Raw genomic sequence first — 25,311 nt, 5'->3', positions numbered from 1 at the left:
CGCTTAAAAACAAAACACTAAATATAGGTGTCTAAGGCTATGTTTTTTATGTGTCGTTTTAAACCTGTTGATTGGCTACAGAATAGAGAGATCAGAGAACCTCTCTGTCCCGCAGCTAATCAACAAGCTTGGAAAGCCTTGTCGACCAACATGAAATATCAGGCTGAGTGTGTTCCGTTTTGCGCTTACAGTGTTGTAAGCATCATTTATCCTTGTTCTAATATTGATAGACAACAAGAATGAATTGATACAACGTGTGAGCATGAAAACAGAACGCATCCTAAGCATACAGAGACTTCTGCTTGCTTGCTCAGTCCTATGATATCTCGACGCACCTTGTTAGAAAGTTGTGACACATTTTTGAAAATTGTACTCGTAAGTAAATATTTTTATTCTTTTTTGAACTTTTTAGAATTATACCCTATAGTAGTCTATATACATATAATTCTAAAAAAAGTTCAAGAATAAAATCTATTTCATTTCTGTTTAGATAGTAAACTTTTACTTAATAAAGCCTAACAATTTGTTTTTGTTTATCTGCCTTTGTATGCATATATTGTAAATGTTTTTTTTTTAAAATGAACCAATATTATTGAACTATTAGGCTAACCTTATGAAACTATATGACTCGTTTAGTGACGAGTCTTACAATATTCTTTTTTATTTTAATTGCACTTAATGCAATAACTTTTTTAATTTTAATGAATTTAAATAATAATAATACACAGTAATAATTAAATCATACATATATTAAATACTAAATTATACGTATAATAAATATTACAATATTAATTTATATATTAAACATTATATTAAAAGTTATAGATTTTTAATTTTATTAAAGATATTTTTGCTTAGATGTACGTTATATATTTTTGTATTTTTGTTTAAAATATGTAAAAAATATGTTATTCTTTAATTTAATAATCCTAAATCAGTTTATCTTATATCAGCTCATCGTATATCTGTTCTATTTCGATCCTGGTGCTAATAATGATTAAGGAATACATTAGAAAAATGTTTTTATTTTTATATAGTTATCAGTTTCTACTTATCATTAGATAGTCAAATGTAATAGTAACTGGTTTAGAATTTACTTTCTCGATAAGTCTTTTAGTTTTGCCTTTTAGTTAAAAGCAATTACTACTTTATTTATTTATTCTTTTAGTTTTGTCTGTACAAATTTAAAATTGAAAATTTTTACACAATCTCCTTTACTATTGTAAGACTCATTGTCAATAAAATACATTCGAAAAAATTTATACAAAAAACAGTAAAAAATAAATGAAGATTTAAATTTATATATAATTATACAATTTGAATATATTTATATATAAATTTAAATCTTCATTTATTTTTTAATGTTTTATATTAAAATTATAATTTTAAAATATTAAATAATTCGTTTCGTACTGGTAAAATGAGATGTTAAAGTATGTATCAAATGAAATTCTATTTTGCTTGTCGACGATTCTCAATTAAACTTAATGCGAATTTAAGCTGGTAAAATCATTCGAAATACGTATCGAGCGTGACTTTTTATTTCGTTCAATTGACGAGATCCGAATGGGTCTCTTCCCAAGACTCGTCTGTTCCCTCGCACGTGTGTGACTCAGCCACGTGAATCACTTTAGATAAGCCAATCGAATACAATCAGCCCTTGTGCTTTTACAAGACGTGAACGCAACTTTCTCCAGAACTTAATGCGCGGCCTTCTTATTAAATCAGAATCAATTAATTGCAGACAGATAAGCAACGAATACAATTACGTGTGATAATAACACTTTATAAAAAATGTTTATAAAAATGTTTTTTTAAATTACTTTTAACCAGACAAGGTGCTTCTTATAGATTTTTGGATAATCTATAAAAAATCTGTATAGTTATTTAAAGTTATTTAAATGATTCATACAATAATCACTTAACAGCTTGATACACAATTTACATATTATAATTTAATCAAGTAATCCAAATCGGATTTAAAGTTAATCCAGATAAATCTAAGATTTTCTAACTCCAGAATCAGTTTTTTCATGCTTTTAAAATTGTGCTTTCATGGAAAATGATATATCGAGGCATCCTTGCGTTCAATCATTATCGTTGTTAGATAATTACTGCAATATAAATGATGTTACGCGCGTCAATTTCTTATTTAACCAAGCCAACGCTCATCGTCGTAATTAATTAATTCGTGGAAAAAAGTTGCCATTTGCCGGGAACGGACGTTTATAACGAAAAGCGCATAACGAGGGACATTATTCTGCTCGTTATTCTCTCAATGTACATGCTAGCTCTCACGTTAATAAACCACCGTAAATGTCGAAGACGCGCGAGCGCGTTTTGATAATAAGGAGTTTTACCTCGGATTCTTTGCGATGGAAATAGAGTGCACGCATTGCGGACGTTACAATCACATCGACGGTTGACAATAAATCGCGCGCGGAATTATACACAGATATGTATACCAATGCTTGTTTTATTTGGTATCAGCAAAAGTGAAATTGGCCAAATTTATAAAATTAATCGAACGCAAAAAAAAAAAACGAATTGCATTAAAGATCCAGTGCCAATGATAAATTCACGAAAGCAGGAAAACTAGATAATTAAAACGTTCCAATCGCTATGTAGTAATTTTTTAGCGATGTTCTTTTAGGCCCAGTTTCACAACTCATGGTTAACTCTTAACCGAGGTTTAACATATTCCTCATCTTTTTCTAATACTAGAATTGGAAAGAGATAAGAAATAAGAGTTGAACCTCGGTTAAGCGTTAATCGTAAGTTATGAAACTGAGCCTTAGATATTCTTATACAATCTAGAAAAAGCCAATTTACTATGAAGTGTTTGCTCTCTAAATCTGAATCAGTGGATAGTCACTAATTACCCAGTGGCATACTTGGCACTGATAATTAGTGAAGTTCAATTAAAAAAGAAAGAATATTCGAGCATTATATGACAAAAATACTACGATATTTGCACGTTAATTTCAATCTTCCAATATCATATTCATTGAATTTAACCACTAAAACAAGGTTAGTTAGATCACATAATAAAGATTAGCTAGGTTAGAAATCTCATATTTAATTTACTGATTATCAGTGACATACTTGGCACTGATATCAGTGATTATCCACTGATTCAGATTTAGAGAGTATAATTCTCAAAATGTATCCTTTATTTATCTTCAAAAAATTTGTATATTATACTTCATCGTTGATGTTGCCGGTTCGTATTTTTTTTTTCTCTTTGGAATCCTAATTAGAATGCAATTTCTTTTCGATTTTAAAATTCTGCTCCTCGTAGGAATTTAATTCCATTCTTTTTCAATCATAATTTCAAGAAGTCCGGATGGCATTTGAAGAGTCACCTGTAAAGTACATTCCATCCGTTACACGGTCGCATGGTGAACGTGGACCACTATAAACGCGGGCAGTGGGTGCTAATAATACGAACATATGGTATCGCGGCAGGTGGTACCGGTAATAATATATTGACAGCAGCTGCTGAATATCGGCATATGTGTTATCGGGGTCGTGATGGGTTCTCCTCGATACTTTCGAAAGCCATCAAGATCCATCCGACATTAAAGTGTCTCGAAAGATATTTCATCTTCAATAACTCGTTCAACAACTGAACAATCTTGGCTGGCGGAAGAAAAGCTAAATACATATGCGTATTACCAAGCATTTCAATTAACCCGAATCTATCCAAAGTCACGATCGCGACCGAACCTCGAAAGTACTCTAAATATAACAAGTACGTGGTAGCCGAAACCAAAACGTTTGGCGATATTTGCTTCTCCCCGTCCTTTACCCAGACTGCCATACCGAAGTTTATATTTGGCGGAGGAGGCTGCACACACATTCCCTGTATCTCTCTCTACTTTTGTTTTCTTTTTCAAACGTTTCTATCTCCAGATTTTTTTTCTTCTGCTCACACTCGAAATTAGAGAGTGCTTAAAATTAGCGGACGAAAGGGGAGTTCCTCTTTTTTTTTCTTTTTCTGTTTCACTTTTTTCGGAGACACGTGGTGGCTGAAAATGCTCTCGCAAGAGGAAAAATACAGAAAAATCGAGACGAGGAAGAAACGTAATCCGAGAGGCCACATCCGCATTACTTTTAAACCGCGTTTCACGCCACTCCGCCGTTTTTCCTCTTTGCCTCGCTTCGTTAAAATCCTGTTCATTCTATACCGTGCCTTTCGAACGGAACACAACTCGAAATAGAACGGTTCCATTGAGATAAATCAGCGAACTGAGTTTTCTTAGGCTTGACTTCGATGTATCCGTATCGTCTGAGTATAATAAATGCGACAGCAAGATATATGTATACATATATAATGAACCATATAATGACAAAAAGATATATGTATACACATATAATGAACTTGTAAGGAAAGTTTTATTCTATCTGTTATAAATTAACAGTTATAAATAAATTAACAGTTATAATTAACAGTTATAAATTAATCTGTTATAATTAAATTTTAAATTAATAAATGTTGATTGTTATAATGATCCTTGATATGATCGGTGCTATAAAAATCTGTATAAACGCGCTTATAAAAAATTAACGTTACCTAATATAAAATTTTTAACATATAATCAACACGCAATAATCGTGCACGCTCACACACATACACACATTTTCAGATTTTTTAACCCTTTGAGTAGTATACTCAGCTAAAGTTATAGTCTTTTCGTAAATCCGTTAACTATTATTATGCGTAGCACATGTTAGTACAATCTTTTGGTAACTCCACTTACATAACCAATGTGAAATAAAAAGTGAAGTAAAAAATTCACAGATATCTACAAAGATGCAATCTCACTTATAGTTATATTATACAATATTTTATCATGTATAATCTACTACTTATAACAATGCAAATTTTACATAATAAGACTCGCTGGATAGAATACACCGTGTTAAGAAATCAATCAATTTTTTCTTTGAAAAATCACAAAATATCTTCAATATCACTAGAATTAATTGATATATATATATTGGAAATCGGTTGCGGATTGACTATTAATACGCCCGAAAGATCGTCGCGATTACCGTAATATATCGCGCGAATCGTAATCAACTCGCAATCGATGTTAATAATCCTCAATTCGATCGTTTGATCGAGGTCAGTCGATTACGCCGTGTCGTTTTGTATTATAACATTTGATAACTAAATCGCGCCAATGCATCCCCGATGTCACGGATCGGTCGTATGCGACACACGTGCATTAAGCGGAGCGAACGAGGCGCGTGGTAATGTAATCCCATTCGCTGATCGATAAAGTTATCGCGGGTTGCACCTCCATGAGGATGGAGTATTATTTCGCCGAGAGGTCATAATGTATGTATATCGATCTGGCGACCGATCGCGTGCCTCTAAACTCAATCAAATTCTCCCGCTCGAATGTTTGCAGAAACCTGCAAAGTGTGGCAAATTTTTTTCAGTATATTTCTTCCTATCTTTTTGGTAACATCGTTCATGAAAAGCACAAGAAGTTTTCATTGTTTTTTAGGCGCTGATTCGAATTACGTCTCAATTATCAAATTGCCACAATTTTAATAAATTTGAAATGAAGTTGCAAAAAAGACTATTTTTAGTATACGTTATTGTGTATACAACATATTATTAACTACACTGAAAGAAAAGATTGACTCTTGCAGTAAATTAGATGGTAAAATATGGCATAGCGTTTTTAATTGGCTGCAACAGCCAATTTTTGGTTGTGTTAGCCCATCCGCTAATGTCAGTATAGGATTTCGATTGGCTAATGAAACCAAAAATTGGTTGCTGCAGCCAATTAAAAATGCTATGCCATATTTTACCATCTAATTTGCTGCAGCAGCCAATCTTTTCTTTCAGTGTACGATACTTAAAATGTCGGAGAAGTCTTTGTCAAAATTAAATATGTTAGAACTTTTAACCTTTAAAAGAAATTTGTTGTATCATCAGTTAATGCAGCCAATCTTTTTTTCAGTGTATATTTTTAATAATCAAACACGCAATAATCGTGCACGCTCACACACATACACACATTTTCAGATTTTTTAACCCTTTGAGTAGTATACTCAGCTAAAGTTATAGTCTTTTCGTAAATCCGTTAACTATTATTATGCGTAGCACATGTTAGTACAATCTTTTGGTAACTCCACTTACATAACCATGCCATAAGCAGTAATTCAAAGCAGTGGGTTCAGAACTTGACTCTGCGCGTTACTTGGATTCTTATCAGGTAGTCGTTCCTATCCGTGTATGTACAAGCCGTTTATCACAAAGATAGTTCCGGCTTTAAAGTAGTTCAAAAATTTCTTCGTGATCATGACCTCGTTAATATAGCCATGGAAGTATGGCTATGTCGAAACTTGCAGCGACAATTATTCTTCCTTCTTTTACCGCAGATTGCATTATGTTCTGAAGCCATTGGTTAGGTGACATATCCTCCTGGATCCTTCTCCAAGTATCGAAGGATTCGGTTTATCTTCTCCAAGATTTTCATTGATCTCATCCGGGAGAAGGTATCTAGTAATCTGAATTCTTAAGTTTAAATAACATAAATAAAAAAATATTTAACAGATTTTTAATAACCTACATAAGTCGCCACTTTGATGCAATAGATCTTATGATAATCATAAATATCTTTTTAATTATAATTGACACAAATTCCTTTGAAGGACTTAAAGTCCTACCTACATTTAATTTTAACTGTAATAAAATTCTTTTAACACATTATATATTATCATAGTAATAATACGTCAAAATACATTAAAATAGATTTTCTACAACTTTAATCGCAAATTCTTCAAAATTGTGACATGATAGAGCAATTTAATAAACGTAACTTTTGAAAAGCTATAGCAAACTATTACTTTTATTCTAACACTTGAAAAAAATAATTTTTGTTAAAATAGTATAACAATTGATAATTGTGCATCTGTAAGTGTACATTTACAGTTTGCGCTCAAATTATCTCAGAGAGAGAGAGAGAGAGAGAGAGAGAGAGAGAGAGAGAGAGAAGTACATGTGAAAGAAGTCGATTTAATAAATTCTGTGCTAGTGATTTGAGAAATTCGGATTAAATGTGAAATAACCGATTATGCTCGATATTAGTGGGCCACGATTTTGCCTAATGAAGACCTGGAGAAAACGCACTTTTATGCGCGACCGCGACGCAGCTGGAGAAATCCGCAGGTGTTCGATGTGCGTTAACTTTGTAAAAGCGCTTAACTACAAGTGGCTAATCGTGAATGGAGAACGCTGCTTTTCTTCTTCTATTAAAATAATCGAAGAGCGTTATATATCCTTAAGGAAAAGAAGAAAGTACAAAAACATCGACTGAGATAAACCCGACCGTACCACACGGAAAAAAAAGATTGACTGCTACAGCAAATTAGATGGTAAAATATGGCCTAGCATTTTTAATTGGCTGCAGCAGCCAATTTAGGATTTCGATAGGCTAACACAACCAAAAATTGGCTGCTACAACCAATTAAAAATGCTATGTCATATTTAACCATCTAATTTGCTGCAGCAGCCAATCTTGTTTTTCAGTGCATGAAAACTATCGTCATCGAGTGTCACCGACAATATGTAGACGTTAATGCCCTGTCGAATAAACTATTAATTATCCATTCGGTACGTTTCCGCTCGCGTGGGCGAGATGCTTAGAGTTACGCATATTATCGATGCCGCGCTTCGTCGCGAGACGAATATGGAGTACTCGTATCGAATAACAGTCGATATCTGACCGGTTGGTATCCGCAGGATCTCTACGTGGGTGCACTTGGTGTACGGTGACACGTAGACATATATCGTTTCCGTTTCTTCAGTCGTCGCCAGCGTATAGGATCGTCGTACCGTTCGACCTACTCGCCTCGATCTCTCTACGACGTTTATACGACACGCGCGGCTCCTTTTCGATCGCGCTGCGTCCTCCCAGGGTGATCAATCGTGTTTGTCTCGAAGAACAGAGAGAAAGAGAGAGAGAGAGAGAGATATATGAGAGCAATATAGAGCAATCAATGTTGCCAGCCACGAAAACGAACAATTGAACACCTACATTGGCGACTGATAAACAAGTAGCCAATAACACCCGGTGACATCAACATGAGGAAGTTGATGTGAGAGTATCGACGTTCTGTATTGCACTTCTGCTTCGGATTCGTGATTATATATAATAATAATAATATTGAATATCGATATCGAGCACGAGGTGGTTTAATTAAAAAAATTAAATTAAGGAAACCCATTGCTATTTTTTACGATGTTTTATATAGCTGCGCATACTAGAAAAATAAAATTCCTCAGTCTATAATTATATGAAATAATATTATTTGTTTTCTGTTCATTATTCATTTTTACATTATATTATTGCGTTATATTCGATTATTGATTGGTTTTGTATCTCTACAGTGAAGTCACAAGATCTTTTTATTAGAATGTTACTTTGGTATTATATAAAATTTTTAATGGGAATAACTGGGCGTTTATACATTGGTTTATTTGTTACTTAACCACTGTCATACAACATTTCGTTTTTGGTAAGGCTGGAAAAAACTCGGGTTTTTTCTTAAAAGAGCCTAGCCCAGTGAATATTTTTATTAGGTTTTATTGGGGAGTTTTTTTTTATTGAGGAGTTTTATTAGATTTTTTGAATTTTTTGGATTGATTATTTGATATTTTTTCTCACTTACAATTAGTATTTAATTTATTATACGTTTTATTTATTATTATTTTATTATATATTCAAATAAAATTGATTATATGAAAATGATATTTTGTAAAAAATATTAATGAGTTTCAGATATTAAAAAAAAAAAAACATTTCTGAGACAAAGGAAAAATGATGACACTTCATATTATGAATTAAAATCTAATTAATAGATTCTAGCTGAATATTAAGAAAAAAAATTATTCAATCTATAATTATATACTCAATAATGCTGTTTTATTCTTTTATATGTCAATATTTATACTGAATACTTCGCACGAATAACTAATCAAATTCCGGATGAATTAATGAATATTTTGCAATTTTGTTACAGACACCGAGAGATGACAGGACAACGTCGAGTCCCGGTGGTGCGCATAGTAATCACACATCAGCGCTATCGCCGTCACCGATGGGCGATGCGCCCTTGGGGAGAGCACTGATGGAAGCAGCTCTGCAACAGCAAGCTGTGTCCGGTGTCCAGCCACCCTTAGTCGTCACGCCATCCGGGTATTGGGTCGATGGTACCGATCATCGACATACTCTCGATTCCGCCGGCAAGGCATTACTACCGGCGCAGCCAGCCTGGCAGCCTAGGATAGACCAGGATGACACGGCCAAGTGCTACCGCCGCTTCTTCGTCGGCAGAGTGAGTTTCGTTTTCATCAACTTCCTATATCTAACATCGCGTGACTTTTTTACGAAGATAATAGAGCTGAGTAATCGAACCAGTAGAACAGTAGAGAGATTTCGGGAAATGTAATATAACGCCAGGATTGGGAAAATTACTTTGTAAAACTAGTTACAGTTAGTTTTTTTTTTTTTTTCTTAAAAAATAATTAGCAGGATTGGCAAACGTTACTTTTCAGTTACTTTGTATAGTAAACAATTTGATGACGATATTGCAATTTTTTATGACGGTAACGCTAACTAACTAAACGCTAAGGTTGTACTAAGGTTAGAAAAGTCATTTTGAAAAGTAACTTGTTACTATTACGCGTTACACTGAAAAAGTTATAAGTATAACGAGTAACGCGTAACGTTACTCTTTATTAAAAAGTAACGCGTTACAAATTAGGAGTTATCTTTTTCAGTAACGAATGACTTTTTCAATCCATTACAAGTAACGATTGACTTTTCTAACTCTGATGTTAGCCATCATTATGATTACCATCATAAAAAATTCACGATGTCATTACCAAATTGTTATTATAACAAGGTAACGATCAACAAAGTAACAAGTAACGCGTTACTTGCCAACCCTGGTAATTAGTACCATTATAGTTATTGATTATTCCGAAAAGGATCACGTTACAAATTACGGTTACTTAAAAGATCAAGAGTTGCTACTTTTCAGTTACAGTTGTGTTAATTTTTTGTACTGTTTGCATTGCTATTTTAAGTACAAGGATATGTTTTTAACATTATTAAATTATTTTACTTATTTCTCGAACTATAACTTCCCAACCCTGTATGACATTTTCTTTACGGAAAAGTTTAAAATATCAGCGGGACCTTTGTACAACTTGTGTCTCTGTGATCTTTTAAATATAGTATATACGAAAAATATATGATGGTCTAGATAATTTACGCGTGACAGACGCGCGATAAAATCGTGGATATTTGTCAACATCTGTAGACATCTATAGGCGTCTTTATTTTAAGACGGTGGGTCTGCTCTAAGATCTAATAGTTTCGGAAATATCAAAGGGTATTCCCACACAGTCTCTTCTATATTTAATTCATACCTGCCAATTCATACCTTTCTTGAACGATTTCTTTAATTTATTCGATTCGTCATTGGGATCAGGGCGGACATTATTCCGCCCCTGCAACCATATTCGAGCGCAAGAACCGTGATGAACCACGATCGCTCAACCGACGACGTATGTACGTAGGTGTGCAAGGAAAGGAGAACGCGTGTACGGAGGAGACTGAAATAACGAGAGGGAGAAAAGGAAGAGTCACGGCGCGGGAGGGAAAAGAGGAGGAAGCACGTAGGAAAAGGAAAAGAGCACTTTGGACGTGGGAGTGGGAATGTTCTCATAGCTTGCACGAAAGTCCGCTGCCTGGAACTAAGAGGGAATCCTATCTTTCTCTTCTTTACTCCTTCTATTCTGATTCATCCGTTGTTGGTCGTTTTCGAGTAGGATCCCTACTCGCGATTTTCTTCTGTCTCCACGCTTCTAGGTCGGTATTCATAGTCGGATCTCTTATATTCAAGACCATCTTAAATACAGTCTTAAGAAGTCACGAACCAATCAGAGGACCGTATTGGCGTCTTAAGACGTTACTTAAGACAGTCTTGAAATAAGAACCGACTATGAATACCGGCTTTACCGCTCTCTTTCAACCTTTTCTATCTCTCGGTCCTCTCCTTCTCTTTATTTCTTTTCCATAGTCGAATCATCGTAATATACATATATGATGCTTTTCATCCAGGTTAAAAATTTCCATCGAAAATATGAGAGAGAGAGGTGCGATTTGTGTATGAAAGAATAATTCTCGATCAAAAAAGAGTAACGCGAGAAACAGAACCGTTGACGATGGAAATTCGCGATATAAAATTGTTAAAGCTACATAGAGCAAATGGTCAGACGACAATGATCGGTATAACGAAATTTCTCATTGAGAGCGAAGCTATCATTATTTATTATAGTCACCTGGAGAAATTTTTACACTTTAATAACGAGAAACTGAAATTCAGTCACAGTAGTTTTCTTCACTGATAAAAAAATCTTGTTTTTTTTTTATTTTACCTTACATTTTGAGAAAATATTGAGTAAACTTACATACATAATGATTTCAAACATTAGTAAATTATAAAATAATCGATAAACATATATATAAGTAGTTAATAATAGCGACTTTTACTTAAGATGTACAAAATATTCTAGCTAGATGATCAGGACTATTCTCGAAATAATTGTGGTCGCGTTGGTGAATCACAAGATTCTTTAGGTTACTATATTATTATTAAACTCTGCAAGTATTTCAGAATATATGTTGCGTATCTATTTGGAAGGTCTGCTAATTAACGAATAGTTAAGTCGTGCGTAGCTTGTAAGAAAAAGAACACGTTATTTTCCGCTTCCGGCACAGAGCAAGCAGTTTTTCTAGATAAGACTCGACGGATGAGTTCCCGTTCCGCCTATTGTTACCCGACGGTGTTCGGATCGCGCTTGTTTTTCTGACTTACAACGTGAAATTCTTCTGACGTACAAGATTTTAGTTTTAAATTCTTATAGGCTTTCTACAAGAAGCCATTACCTAAGCTTAAATCTTAAGCCGTAAAAAATTGACCACTCACAGTCGAATGTGAGAAGAATAATCGATTATGATTGGTCAATTTCTTACGGCTTAAGACTTAAGCTGATTCTACAATGAGTAGATAGTCGGAAATCTTTAAGTCTTAACCAGTCTTAACCTAAATAGATAATTATGATTTTTCGCATCTACAAGTTGTTAATTGTACAGCGATTTATTTAGCTCGGCTAATGGGAAGAAATAAAATCGAATTTGGCTAGTCTTAAGAAAATCGGTAGTCTTAGTCGTACAAATTGGCTGTTGGCCAACTTCATCGATTCACCGATAAGACTTAGGACTACCGATTTACGGACTCATTGTAGAATCAGCATTAAGCTTAGGTAATGGTTTATTGTAGAAAGCCATTATCTAATTACTTTTATTTATTGCAGAAAGCCATTTATACTTTTGTGAAATAACGCTTTAAGACTAATATTATGCCTAGTTTATGCTTCGGTCTTAATCCTAAAATCCTAAAATTTAGCCAATGGAATACAGATTTCAGTTAGGACCAGTTAAAACTGGCAGCCCTATTGGCTGAATTTTAGGATTTTAGAGTTAAGACCGAAGCATAAACCAGGCATTACATTCATCCGTTTTTTGTCGTACGACAAGCTTGTCGAGCCTATTGATTCGCTACAAGACAAAGAGGTTCTCGGATCTCTCTGTCTTACAGCCAATTAACATCCTTGTCGTACGATAAATGAAATATCGCAGTCTAAAGCTACAAAAAACGTAAGCAGTAATATGTAGTAAGCAAATGAACATTTTGCTACTGCTTATTACGTTATTGCCTTACGTTTTCTAGTGTGATTGACCGATACGCTTATGGTCCTCGCACACACTTTCCATAACCGTAACCATAAGACGTACCATAATGGAACATTTATTCTGGCCGTAACGGTATGCCGTAATCCGTAAGAATTGACCAATCAGTCGAGTATTTCCCTTTCATTCGATCATAAGAGAGGAATACTGTCACTACAATCGACTGTGATTAATCAATTCTTACAGATTACGGCATACGACAGAAGATTACGACCAGTATGAATGCTCCTTAAGAATTAGCCAATTACCGTCAAGAATTGTTAAAAATGTTCAATTCTGATTGGCTAATTCTTACGATTAATATTATGGAAAGATGTGTCCCCTTATTATTTACGTTTTACTGCTTACGTTTTTCTGTATGTCATAGTTCTCATAATAATCTGTGAGAAAACGTTGGCGTAAGTCCAACTTCTTGAGTTACATAACTTAAATACTCTAAGTATACTGTAAACATAATGTTATCAAGTCTCTCCGCATTGTTGGAAGATAATAGAAATTCAGAAAGCTTGCGTTTTAATTTCCGAATTTTGCTCCCCAACCTCCACTAAATATTCCGTAGAAAAAAAAACTGAGTCTCATGTCTTTCTTACTATTCTACCAATCTCGTAAGAAGTTCAGCAGAGAAAACACGACGCAACACACAGTCGTATTATATAATATATAATAATAACTCTAACACAAGCCGGATCCGATTAACCGATCTGTCAAAATTGAATCCTTACGATCTCGACACGTGAGGTCGATTTTTTTTTACGTCGCGTCGTGAAAATAGTGCAGCATGAACACGCACCGTATCGCCAGTATACGCGATACATCGGTATCGCGTGTTTCGTTGTAATGTCGTTTGTTACGCGCGTCAAGAAAAGAGAAGAAGCCGCGGATCGCACACGTGGAAGAGAGAGAGAGAGATTACTTGCGGGAGATAACAACGGTGTGCAAGTAATTCGAACCGTAACAGCGCAAACGGTTATACACCTCGAAGCCGATCATAACGGCTAACGATACCAATCGAGAGGTTGAAGAACAAAGGAAACGGCGGAGCACAGAGTAAGCCCGTTGCTTACAATAGGAGGGCGCGCCGTCTTGGAGTTCGCGTAATGGCAAGTTGGAATATTTTCTTGCCATTTAAGACACAGAGACCTCGCTCGACACCTCTTGATAAAAATTAATGCACGCGAAAATAAAAATATCAAAATATATAAGAAATATATCATGTGTGTAATCATTCTTGCCTTAAAATTATAACAGACGTCCTCTAGAATTCGTCGCAATTTTTATGGATCATAATTTCAATTTGCAGCTGATTCTCCCAAGACATCATGTTATCATATATAAAGTACATACATAAGAGTGTACTAGGAAGGGATGAAATTAATATTAGGTTATTAATATTGTGAAATCATCTAATGATATAAATTAAATTATTAAAAATTCTAAAAGAAATGATAATTGGTCAGGGACTATAAGTTACTAAGTGGAAGGGATGATTATGATTAGTTATAATAATATTCATGAAGTAAGAGGAAGAAAATATTAGGCAGAGAATTAAGTTTCTCTATTATAGAGGATAGAAAGAATGAAAAATACATAAGCTTGAATTATGGAAACGGAAATTTCGAGAATAAAAATTAAAATTTGAGTAAGGATTATAATATTTAAGAGAATCAAGTTATTAATTTTATATAAAGGTATTAATTTTATAAACCTTAATTTCAATTTGCAATTAATTTAACGATCAGTTTAATTATAATTCGCAATTAATCTCATCGAAATCCACGCTAGATCAGTTAATGTACGTAATATTATTATATTTAATAATTTAATAATCACACTGTTGTATGCATTATTACAGTAATGCACACAAGTGTATTATTACAATAATGACAATGGTAGTAATAAACGTACGTACAATATCTCGATGGCATGAACTCCTGTGAACTCCGGGCACGTTGCCCTTTCTAACTCCCTCCACTATTTCCATCTGAAGGTTAGTAAAACACCGGAGGGGAAGGGAGTGGTGTGCATGCATTTCATCGTACACCACATTCTGCATGCGACCCGACCTTCCATGCGTCTCTCTAAGCCTCTCTCGGCATTTTTGCTCGCATGCAAACGCATCGTCAACGACGATGCACCGTTTTTATTCGTCGTTGTTGCCCTGCCGGCTATCGTGCAGCTTCGGTAAAACGGAGAAAACGCTCATTGCTCGCAGCTAACTTAAAAGACCCGAGAAACACACAAGAAAGTCCGAGGATCTTTCTTTCCTTCTTGTCGAGAAGCCTCGCTGACACGTGCGGATTCGTGTGGTTGTTTCCATAAATTAAATAAAAAATCGGATAATTGAAGTCAACATTTTTTTGTATAATATTGAATTGGAACAAAAGTTCGTAGCGCTACTGCTTTTATCTACATTTTTTTTAAATTGACAATTATACCACTTGATCGAGCAAAGTTTCAGCTTCAAGTTGCTCTCTTTTGCGATACGATGATTTTTAATGAAATTATGAGCAATGAAAGTCGCAATGCTCCTTTTATTTAATCCGCGATGATTCAATAAAAAAAACTTAAATCTTATGAACATTTTTAAAAAACGATTGTAAGGAAAACTTTAAACTTTCACATTAGAAAGTTGAAAATTTTCGCAACTTTTTTGATCACATGACAGATCTACAAAGTAAGAAGTAATGTTTCCCATTTTGTCCAGCTCGTATTTTTCTATATGTAAAAATTGCAAAACTGATAGAAACTCAAAAGACATTGTGATCTTTCAAAAGTAAAGATTTTAAGCTTCACCCTTTTCTAAATTTTAGTTTTGTACATTTTTTAATATACTATCTGAGATATTATGCGTTTTTTGCAGTGCATAATGAAAAGTCTCTTAAATAATTTTGATAATAATAGATGCTTTGAATATTCTGCGACTCCTACAACTTACTTTTGCGCACTGAGAGAAAACGAAATAGTTCCAGCAACTATAAATTTGACAACTTTTGCAATTGAAGTACCTGTAACTAGTTTTACAAAGTAATAGAAACTAAAGTAGTGCTGAATATTATAAAAATATAGTCACGGTAACAAATTGTATGCACTATTAATTGATACTGAAATAGTGACTCAACTACATTGAGTAGTTACTTGGACTTCATGCAAATAGATATAACAATTACATTTTTCTAGTTTAGACAAAAATTTTTAAAGTGTCGCTCAGTACGAGTAGTACGCGGCTTTGTCACCAGAGGGACGTAGCGGAGTTCAGTTTCTCTCCTAAGAAGGAAACCACTCAGCTTACAATAAAAAGCGCAGCGTTGGTTTCAAACTTGAAAGACAAAAATAAATAAGAAATGCATACAAATTTGTAACTATGTATTATAAAGCTTTAATAAGAACAATAAGTAAATTAAGTAAACTAAGAAAATATAGTAATATTAATCATTTATAAATTGTTTATATGATTAATGTACTATATTTTCTTAGTTCACTTAATCTAGTATTCTTATTAGAATTTAATAATATGTATATAGTTGAGGCGCTATTTCACTACAAATTTATAGTTACTGATACGACTTTTTTCTCTGAGTGCGACGAGGATACAGATGTATCAGAAAAGGAAAATTAATATGAATTTATCCTTTTTCACTTCTCGAACATACGTTCGAAATGAGGCTGCGACGAAAAGCTGCTAATCGAACAAACCTGCTAATAAACTCGCTGAAGACCGTTTGCGTAATATATTGTCCTCAATACGGAGTCTCGCACGAGGGACACCGTGTATAACATACACACGTGGGACAAAACGCACTAACTGCAGTTTGCAAAAGCGTATGGACACGTTGCTGCGTAACACAGTGCGTTCAGGGCCGCAATCGCTCGCGTATACATACTATTTTACTTGTGGCAATTTCATAACAACTAATTGAATCCGGAACGCGTGAACTACCGTAATTGTTCTAACGCACGCGCATCGTCACGCCGATTGCATCCTGCGTTAACGTATCCGTTAATTAACGCTTTTTGTATCCGACGTATATCTAGAATGTTTTCGAAAAGTAGCGACACAAACATAAAATACTATTAAAAGATCTCATAAAATTAAATAACTTTTGTTATAAAATGCATTTTCAGTGACGTTTCCTTAAAGCACTGACATCGATTTTATTTAAACGTTGTTGATAGTTGTATAGAGTAATGATGTTGGAGAGCACCATTTTAAACATTTATTGTAAAAAAATTGAACAGAATTAAAAAATTAGCAACATTTATATTAAAAACTAACGTCTAACGCGTTAAAGAAATATCGAACACGAGTTACTTAACAACGCTTACAACAGTTATTTAAGAACACTTATAACAGTTCAGTTTGATCTACTATCTTTTTATTAAAGTCACTACTTTCTGGAAACATTTTCTCTGTTATATTTCTTTTTTGTGTTGACATTCTAAGACGCACTAGAGTCTCGATGATCTTCGGGTTTCTCAACAGACTTGCATTGGAGGAAGATTTTTTTTTTCGACCAATCTACCTATCTTTGAACGTTGTTTGTATTATTCATGATTTTCCTAGTTCTTTTGATAAATTCTTGAAAAACGACATGGTTTCCACAGCAGAAACCGTGGCTAATTATTATCGTATATCATTAGTATGCACAACTACGAAACACGTCGTTTTATCGTCTCGATTTTTTTTTTCTCAGGAACACGTGAATCTCGTGGGAAGGGACAGTGAGAACGGCCCGGTCTTGGTCTCGGTGAAGGCCGAGACGGTCGCCGGACAGGAACACTGGCGGGTGTTGCTGCGACTCCGGGCAGGATCGACGCATGACCTGGTTCCAACTACGAATCTCAGCTCGAATCCTACACCGAGGAAAATGGTCAAGGTAAAGACATTCACTTCTGGTAATAATTCTTTCTAGTTGGCATGACATCACGCAATAAAATTTAGATTAAAACGCAAGGAGATACATCGAAACGCGTTTTGTGTATATAAAAAGCGTGTGAGAAAGACTCTGAGAAATTACAATATTAATTCAGAAATTTAAGTTATTGTTGATCACATTAGATAAAATTTTGGTTTAAAATATTAATTTGTACATTTACGTAATTCGTAAAATAGTTTGATATATTTCGAAATCAAATCCAGGTAGTAGAATTTTTTCAGCGGCACGCTACGTTCCATTTTTTAAACCTGCCACGTGAAAATTGTACTTAGTTTTCTTTGAGCTATTGTGCAATTTATCATGTGCTGTTTACGTATTGGAGACGCCGGTTATACTGGCGCACTGAAGACAGGCATACTCGATTACCTGTGTGTTTGAAGAGATAATAAGAAACGCCTGAGACAACAGTCACGTTGTGTTTACGAAGAACGATATTAATACAAGCAGAATGAAACGCTTACAGACCCAGTTTTTCGAAGTTGTTTTAAGATCAAACAGTTGCTCGCAATCGGATTTCTCGAAAAGCAAGCTCACCGCGCGTTTGAATTATTAATTCTACTTACAATTAGATGAGTTATGTAATAACTATGTGATAGCATATTTTTTTCTTTTTTTTTTACACATTTGCAGAGCCGTCGCTGAAATATAAGGCGCCTTTATGTGGACTTCACTTTTAATATTTTTATTTATCAATCTTTTAAATAATCTATTTTTTTCAATAATTTTTAAAATAGTTTTAGAAACGGCGTAATTTTTTATTTTTGTTTTAGGGTATTGTAACTTTTTCTTGGAGCGGAAATATGAAAAGTGAAGTTAATAAAGCGATTTTTTCACTTCTCATGTTTTCGCTTTAGAGAAAATGTTACCTACATGATCAGTATCCTCGTATTAAAATAACTTGGTGTAGCTTTATGTGATGTATCGAAAGATATTAATACTATCGAGAAAAACTATAATCCGATTCGATTAATGATTTCGAATTTTGTGTGATACGAGATTTATATTCAATACACGTTTCAAAAGAAATTAAATTTAACAGTAGTGAGCACACACGCAATTGGTGTTGCAGGATTGATTTTTAAAATTGAATTTGTCCTCCTTGTTAATATACGTTATCGTGCAGTGCACAATTTGCACACTTGATTACGGCGGCCCTGCACATTGACGTATTTCCACAAAAAAAAAACATTGAAAGTCATAATAAAAGAAACAGTCACCAGACAGACTTAAAGAATTCTCGAATTTATACGTGAATCATTATCAAATGAAATAAATAAATAATAATATTATTATTAGTCGTTTGAGAAAACGTGTATTTTTTAAATCGATTGCGAATATGTAGTACAGTAAAATATAAAATAGAAAATTTACTTTTTATTTCTTCTCTCTTTTTTTTTATGGCTACATCTTGTACCATTTCTAGCTATAAAACATTTAGGATCGTGCAAAACTACAGAAATATGTATTGATAGAAAACTCAAGCTCTTTAAAAAAATGAATAAAACATTTCATAGAGCGACTGTTTAAAATTTGTTACCTTCGGGCGATGGAAATGCTATATCCGGCCTTGGATCCTATATTCCACCGGTGTATTCCTATGTGCGCAAAAACGCATAAACGCGCTGAATAATTTAACGTTCGTCGTGTGTGCATGCTTTATCTTTCTCGGCTGTTACGTGCGCGATCGTATGGCAGGAAACGAGAGAAAAAGAGAGGAAAACCGAGGAAAGGAGAAAGATAAGGAGGCACGCTAGTGTGATAAAACACAGGAAAGACCTTGCCTCGCTTTTTCGTAATCGTACGTCGAGTCGATTACGTATTCTCGCGCCTCCTCATCAAAAATATTTTTTTGCAGGCGATCAATGAATCTCTAAACGTGAGCCCCCTGATGCCGGTCATGTGTTCTGGCACCGGTACCTTGATAGCACGATACGACGAGCACGCCTTGGTCTCCAGGTTTAAGTTTGGTGTTCTTTACCAGAGAGCCGGTCAACTCACCGAGGAACAGCTCTTCGGCAATCGACAAATCACCCCGGCTTTTCAGGAATTTCTCGATTTGCTTGGTCAGAAAATCGATCTCAAGGATCACAAGGGGTAAGGTTTCTTAAAAATTAAAATCCTTTGCTGTGTGTCTTATACATTAGAATATTTGTCTTTTTTGCATCAGCGAAACTTTTTATTGATAAGTAATAAAAATTTCCTTGATATTAGATCCGCTATTTTGAATTTTCAAATATTTACTGCAGGTTTGAAATTAAAAATCCAAAAAACCCTTATAAAATTTTAATTACGTATAAATCGTAATAAAGTTTTTTTTACCTTGGCCATCATATTGGATTTGTGTCATTTTAACTTTTTAAATTTCGACTTCAGGTTTGCAATCAACGATCCTTACAACCTCCATGTATTAAAATTCAGCAAAATACGTTCTAAAAAAGTTCGTGTCACAAAATTAAAAAATGAAGAAAATATTATTTACTTTTAAAGAGTTTATATTAAAATTCTTTTTAATACATGATTTATATAATAAACATATTTTATTGATATAACATTTTTGCATAAATTTGGATAAAAGATAATTTTATAAATTATATAAAATTATAAAATCAGAAATTGATGAGTAGAAAGTTGTAATATGCCTATTCTTAATTAACATTTACTTTATTTTACTCTTTATATTATTATCTCTCTATATTATCATTCTTTATATTATATTTACATTATATATCTAATTGATTGCGTATTGCAGTTATCGCGGTGGGTTGGATACTCGACACGGCCAGACCGGCGATTCGGCGGTATACGAAGTGTTTCGGGGTCGGGAAGTATTGTTCCACGTGGCCTCGTTATTGCCGTATAGTCCAGGCGATTCGCAGCAGTTACAGCGCAAACGACACATCGGCAATGACATCGTTGCCGTCATATTTCAGGAGGAACCGACGCCCTTCAGCCCGGACATGATCGCCAGTCACTTCTTGCACGCCTTCATCGTCGTGCAAGTCATCGACCCCTGCACTCCTAATACAAGGTATATTCTTAGATTCTTAGTTGCTTTTCGTTTATACGCTGTTTGCTCCGCGAAGCTAAAACCTAACAGAATTCATTATTTATTTTAATATCTCTCGTCGCGATTGTGAAAACTATTGCTGTTGGTTAACACGAGAAACAACGAATAACGGTGACATTAAATTTTAAGGTACAAAGTCAGTGTGACAGCGCGCGATGACGTTCCCTGGTTCGGACCAACTCTACCGACTCCAGCAGTTTTTCTCAGAGGTGTTGAATTTAAAGAGTTCCTGCTCACAAAACTCGTTAACGCCGAAAACGCCGCTTATAAAGCCGAGAAATTTTCCAAATTGGAGGTAAGTCTCTTTGTCTTAACGTTTCTTTCCTTTTTCATTGTATTGCAAAAATGAGAAAACTTGAATATCCACGTAATAAATATTCAATAGATCACTATGATAATTTCTAGGGATGCACAGGATATCTGGAAAGTATCTGGTATCCGATATTATCCGGCACTTTTTTACTATTCGACTGGATAGCCGGATATCATTAGTATCCGGGAATATATCCGGTTAAAATTTTATGTCATTAAATTGTTGATTTGTTATCATGACTGGGCATGTATTTTAAATACTTTTATTTAAAACATGCTATTTGCAGTACAAGCGTATTTTATATTTTTTATTTCAGCGGATCACATAAAAGTATTACGTATTTTGTATTTAAAATCGAAAGATTGAAAGCTTTTTGTATTTTATAATTCAAATAATAAGATTGATTGTCAGTGTGTGTGTGTGTGTGTGTGTATGTGTGTGCGTGCGTGTGCGTGCGTGCGTGCATGTGTGTGTGTGTGTTGTGTATTAGTATTTGAAATACAAAATACAAAATACTTTCAATCTTTTGTTATTAATACTAAAATACAAAATACTTTTATATGCTCCCATGAAATACAAAATACAAAATATTTTCATGTACTCCAAACAAACGCAAAATACAAAATATAATTGTTTACCAACACCGTTTTTCAAATAAAAGTATTTCAAATACATGCCCAGCTCTATTATTATATAAATGTTTTAGAAATGAGTATATATGCATATTCGTAATGCCATATTAATATCTTATTGTTGCAAAATTACAATTTTTTCTCTACAGCCCTTCTGCTTTTTTTTTAGAAAACAGTTTTCCGAAATCCGGTCGAATATCCGGAAAATGTTGGATATCCAACCGGATACCGGATATCCGATGTTGCATTCTATCCGGATACCCGATATCCGATAATTTTACGATTCGGTGTGCATCCCTAATAATTTCTAAAAAAGATTATGAAAAAAAACAACTAAATAACTGCACGATTTTCAGCTGCGGACTAGATCGGCCTTGTTAGAATCCCTAACGGAAGAACTTCAGACCAAAACGGCAGAATTTCTCGGTGGTCCACTTGGCCTAGGAAGTTCCGGCTTAAGCATTTGTCCGGTAAGTCCAACGACGAACGATGTATCCACTTCAGGAAGTAGTGGCAGTGGCTCGCGATTCATCGACACGGTTCGGAAAGCATTGATTTCCCGTGTGAGGAACGCATCAACAGAAAGCGTGCCGCAGCAGTTAGCTAAGAAAGGTCAACAGACAGAGTCCAGTCCTCCAAGTAATCGGCAGTCGACTGTTACGAAGGTAAATGAATGAGAATAAATGACAGTATTTATTTCATTGTACACTATATAACGTAATAAATATTCTGTCATTTATTATATACAATATATAGAATAAAGTTTTCTTTTAATAACTGATTATGACTACATAAAAAAATAATCGTGCAAAACGATAAAAATAAATATACAGAATATAAACTATAGATGTAAATTAAACTATAAAATTTTTAATTGTGGATAAATTAAAATGAGATTAAACAAATTAATATCTGCAACAACTATTCAAGGTGAGCGGCAGCAAGCGTTCGGTGGAACCGTCCAGTCCCCTCGGCTCGCCGGATCTGACCTTGAGGAGAGATTCGGAGCGCGGTAGTCTTGGTAGCCAAGATAGCAGCCTATCCAACACCGACAATCAGGACAGTAGTCTAGTGACGTTGCAGCAAGACGAATATGATCGTAGAGAATCGCAGAGCGCGAGTGTCATCTGCCTCAACGATACCACTGTCATTGACAAATCCCCGGCGCCGACATCAGCAATGGTGCAACTAACACATGAGAATCTGCGCACGCAAGAGAAAATAACAACGGAGGTGACGCAGCGGGTGATCTCGGAGAGCGATGACAGTTCGCTCAACAGCGAACTCGAACTCGATCAGGCCGTATATCCTGATAGTGACACTGGTCTCGAATCTATGAGTTCCGCGGAGACTCACGATACCACAAGGTGTACAAGTAAAGATGGGATCGCGGAAAACGAGAATTTAAGGATGGAGGTCACTAGGCTCAAGTGCGACAAGTTGGATTTGCTGCGGCAAAATGTGGTAAGTAAGAAATAAATCAAATTAAAATTTTTTGTTCTGAAATTCCAAACACTTGTGGTCATAAAGAAATGCAATCTGTATCGTAGACATGTCAACGTGAACTAAAACGACGTCGAGAAAAGGAATTACAACTAGAATCCGATTTGGCAGCGGCGTCCAAGGAGATCCTACGATTACGTGCAATGCTGAAGGAATGCTCCACGAGCATTCCGCTGGATAATAACAACCAGCAAACGTCCACCGTGTGAAGTTTACGAAAAGACCGTGTAGTCTTAGGCGCGATCGGTAGTTATTCTCACGAGATATTAGATAATATGGCCTTTACGGTCGAATATAATTGCATGTGTAGATTTGGAAAATTGTTTTCGAAAATGTGCGCGCAATAATTTTTCTTTGTCTTTGTTAGCAATCTGTCGAATTTCACACTGCTTTTGCACGCACGCTGTTTCTTTTTTGTTACGTCACTTTTGCGTATAATCTAATATTGAGATTACTGAAATGACATGCAAAATACCAATAGATGTCTAAAAAACATAATACCTAGGAACCTAAAGTAAAATGTTAAGACGTCTTTCAAACGCTTAATGAGTACTCAATACTTAAACACTGTGTACCTTCACCAGGAATCATTCATCACTTCCAAAGGTTTATCGTTAGCGCTCCATAAGAGCATATAGAGCATATATTTGCAATTTAGATGCTTTATTACGACAATTAATCGTTCAAAGTGAATTTTCTTTCTATAGATAGAGATCGGTACAAGTTCTATAAGTCATACACGAAGTAGTAAGATAAACAAATCCTGAAACTGTGTATAGTGACCAAAGTGTCCTCGAGATACTTGTAGTATAGATTCAAGATTGTTAGAGTTCTTGTTTGACTTATAAGACACGTGTAATATTTATATCTATTAATTTATTAGTAGACTTAAGTTGACCATTCGTAGTCAATATACATATGTGGACATAAAAAGAAGCAGTAGGGATATCTGTAGTATTAGCTATCTTAAGAGGCGGATTGAACACTCAACATTGAGAAGAAACAAAAATTATCACGATGTGTTGCAATAAGAGCGCGTCTATTTATCGAAGCTGACAACATTATAATAACTTCCGTTTATTCTTCCACAGCGTGGATTATCCACAAAACTTTTTCCATATTTAGATACTATCTTAGATAGTCTTTTTGTCAACGCGATTGTAGAAGAAAATAATGTCATTAGCAGTATTTGTTAGATACATTTATCCGGCACAACACTTATCCGTTTATTAGTTTTCTAGTACTTAGATACCAGAGAATAGTTTTAGAAGATACTTCTATGAGGTTAAATTATATCCGCACCATCCTCGCGTGCTAGTTTTAGTGAGAAGCTGATTTCAAGCGTCTTTTTTTAACCAATCGCGCACAGCACCAAATTATTTAAGTATATGCATCACATGTTTTCACAAAATATTATTTTTTTCGCACGTGCAAACGAAAGATGCGTTCTCGTTTACCATTCATTTCATTTAAAGTTAAGCATTTTGTATTCGTTTTTAGTTGATGAATGTCGATTTTTCTGTTGTCTCGTACGGCTAGTATTAATACGACTCTTACCATTATTATTATTATCAACTTTACTATTATTAATATTTTTATTAACATAAATTACGTTGTACTTTGTATAATGTTTGTAAATAATAGTTAATATAGGACAGACACTTGAAGGCGTTAAGCAACCTGGCACAAAGAGGAGGAACAATAACGTTCACTCACATATAATACCAAAGTTTAATGTAGTAAAATTCACAATTTTTCTTTTTTTATTTCCCTCGCTTTCCTTATTTTCCCGTTTTCCATTATTTTTAGAGATTGAAAGGAAATTACAAATTTTGTTTCGTTAAATATTTTTATCGGGAAGAAATAGAATCATCGTTTTCACAGCTACTTTGATAAAACATCACATTTATCACTGCCTATGCGATGTCGTCTCGACTTACTCTTTTGAGAATACGTAAATTCTACTGCTTATATAACATGATTGATTGTACTAACAACACTTTATATACTACTAAAA

The 25,311-nt window shown here is 34.5% G+C and overlaps 1 protein-coding gene across 3 annotated transcripts in view; it reads left to right on the top strand.

Annotated features, from left to right (window-relative positions):
- The window catches only part of LOC108726036 (rap1 GTPase-activating protein 1), a 122,925-nt gene extending 97,886 nt beyond the window's left edge, over window positions 1-25,039 (top strand). For all 3 annotated transcript variants that reach the window (XM_018453393.1, XM_018453394.1, XM_018453395.1), the window contains 8 exons: window positions 9,046-9,360; window positions 17,537-17,719; window positions 19,635-19,873; window positions 20,529-20,807; window positions 20,976-21,141; window positions 22,148-22,456; window positions 22,722-23,255; window positions 23,342-25,039. In XM_018453393.1, coding sequence (XP_018308895.1) covers window positions 9,046-9,360; window positions 17,537-17,719; window positions 19,635-19,873; window positions 20,529-20,807; window positions 20,976-21,141; window positions 22,148-22,456; window positions 22,722-23,255; window positions 23,342-23,503 — 2,187 coding nt within the window. In that variant the 3' untranslated portion in view covers window positions 23,504-25,039. The remainder of the gene's footprint in view (window positions 1-9,045; window positions 9,361-17,536; window positions 17,720-19,634; window positions 19,874-20,528; window positions 20,808-20,975; window positions 21,142-22,147; window positions 22,457-22,721; window positions 23,256-23,341) is intronic.
- The last annotated feature ends 272 nt before the right edge of the window (window positions 25,040-25,311 follow it).

This window comes from Mycetomoellerius zeteki, unplaced genomic scaffold, assembly GCF_001594055.1.
Source record: "Mycetomoellerius zeteki isolate Tzet28-1 unplaced genomic scaffold, Tzet1.0 scaffold38, whole genome shotgun sequence".
Lineage (NCBI taxonomy): Eukaryota > Metazoa > Arthropoda > Insecta > Hymenoptera > Formicidae > Mycetomoellerius > Mycetomoellerius zeteki.
Note: the sequence above shows the minus strand (reverse complement) of the source record. Positions and strands in the feature narration are given on the sequence as shown.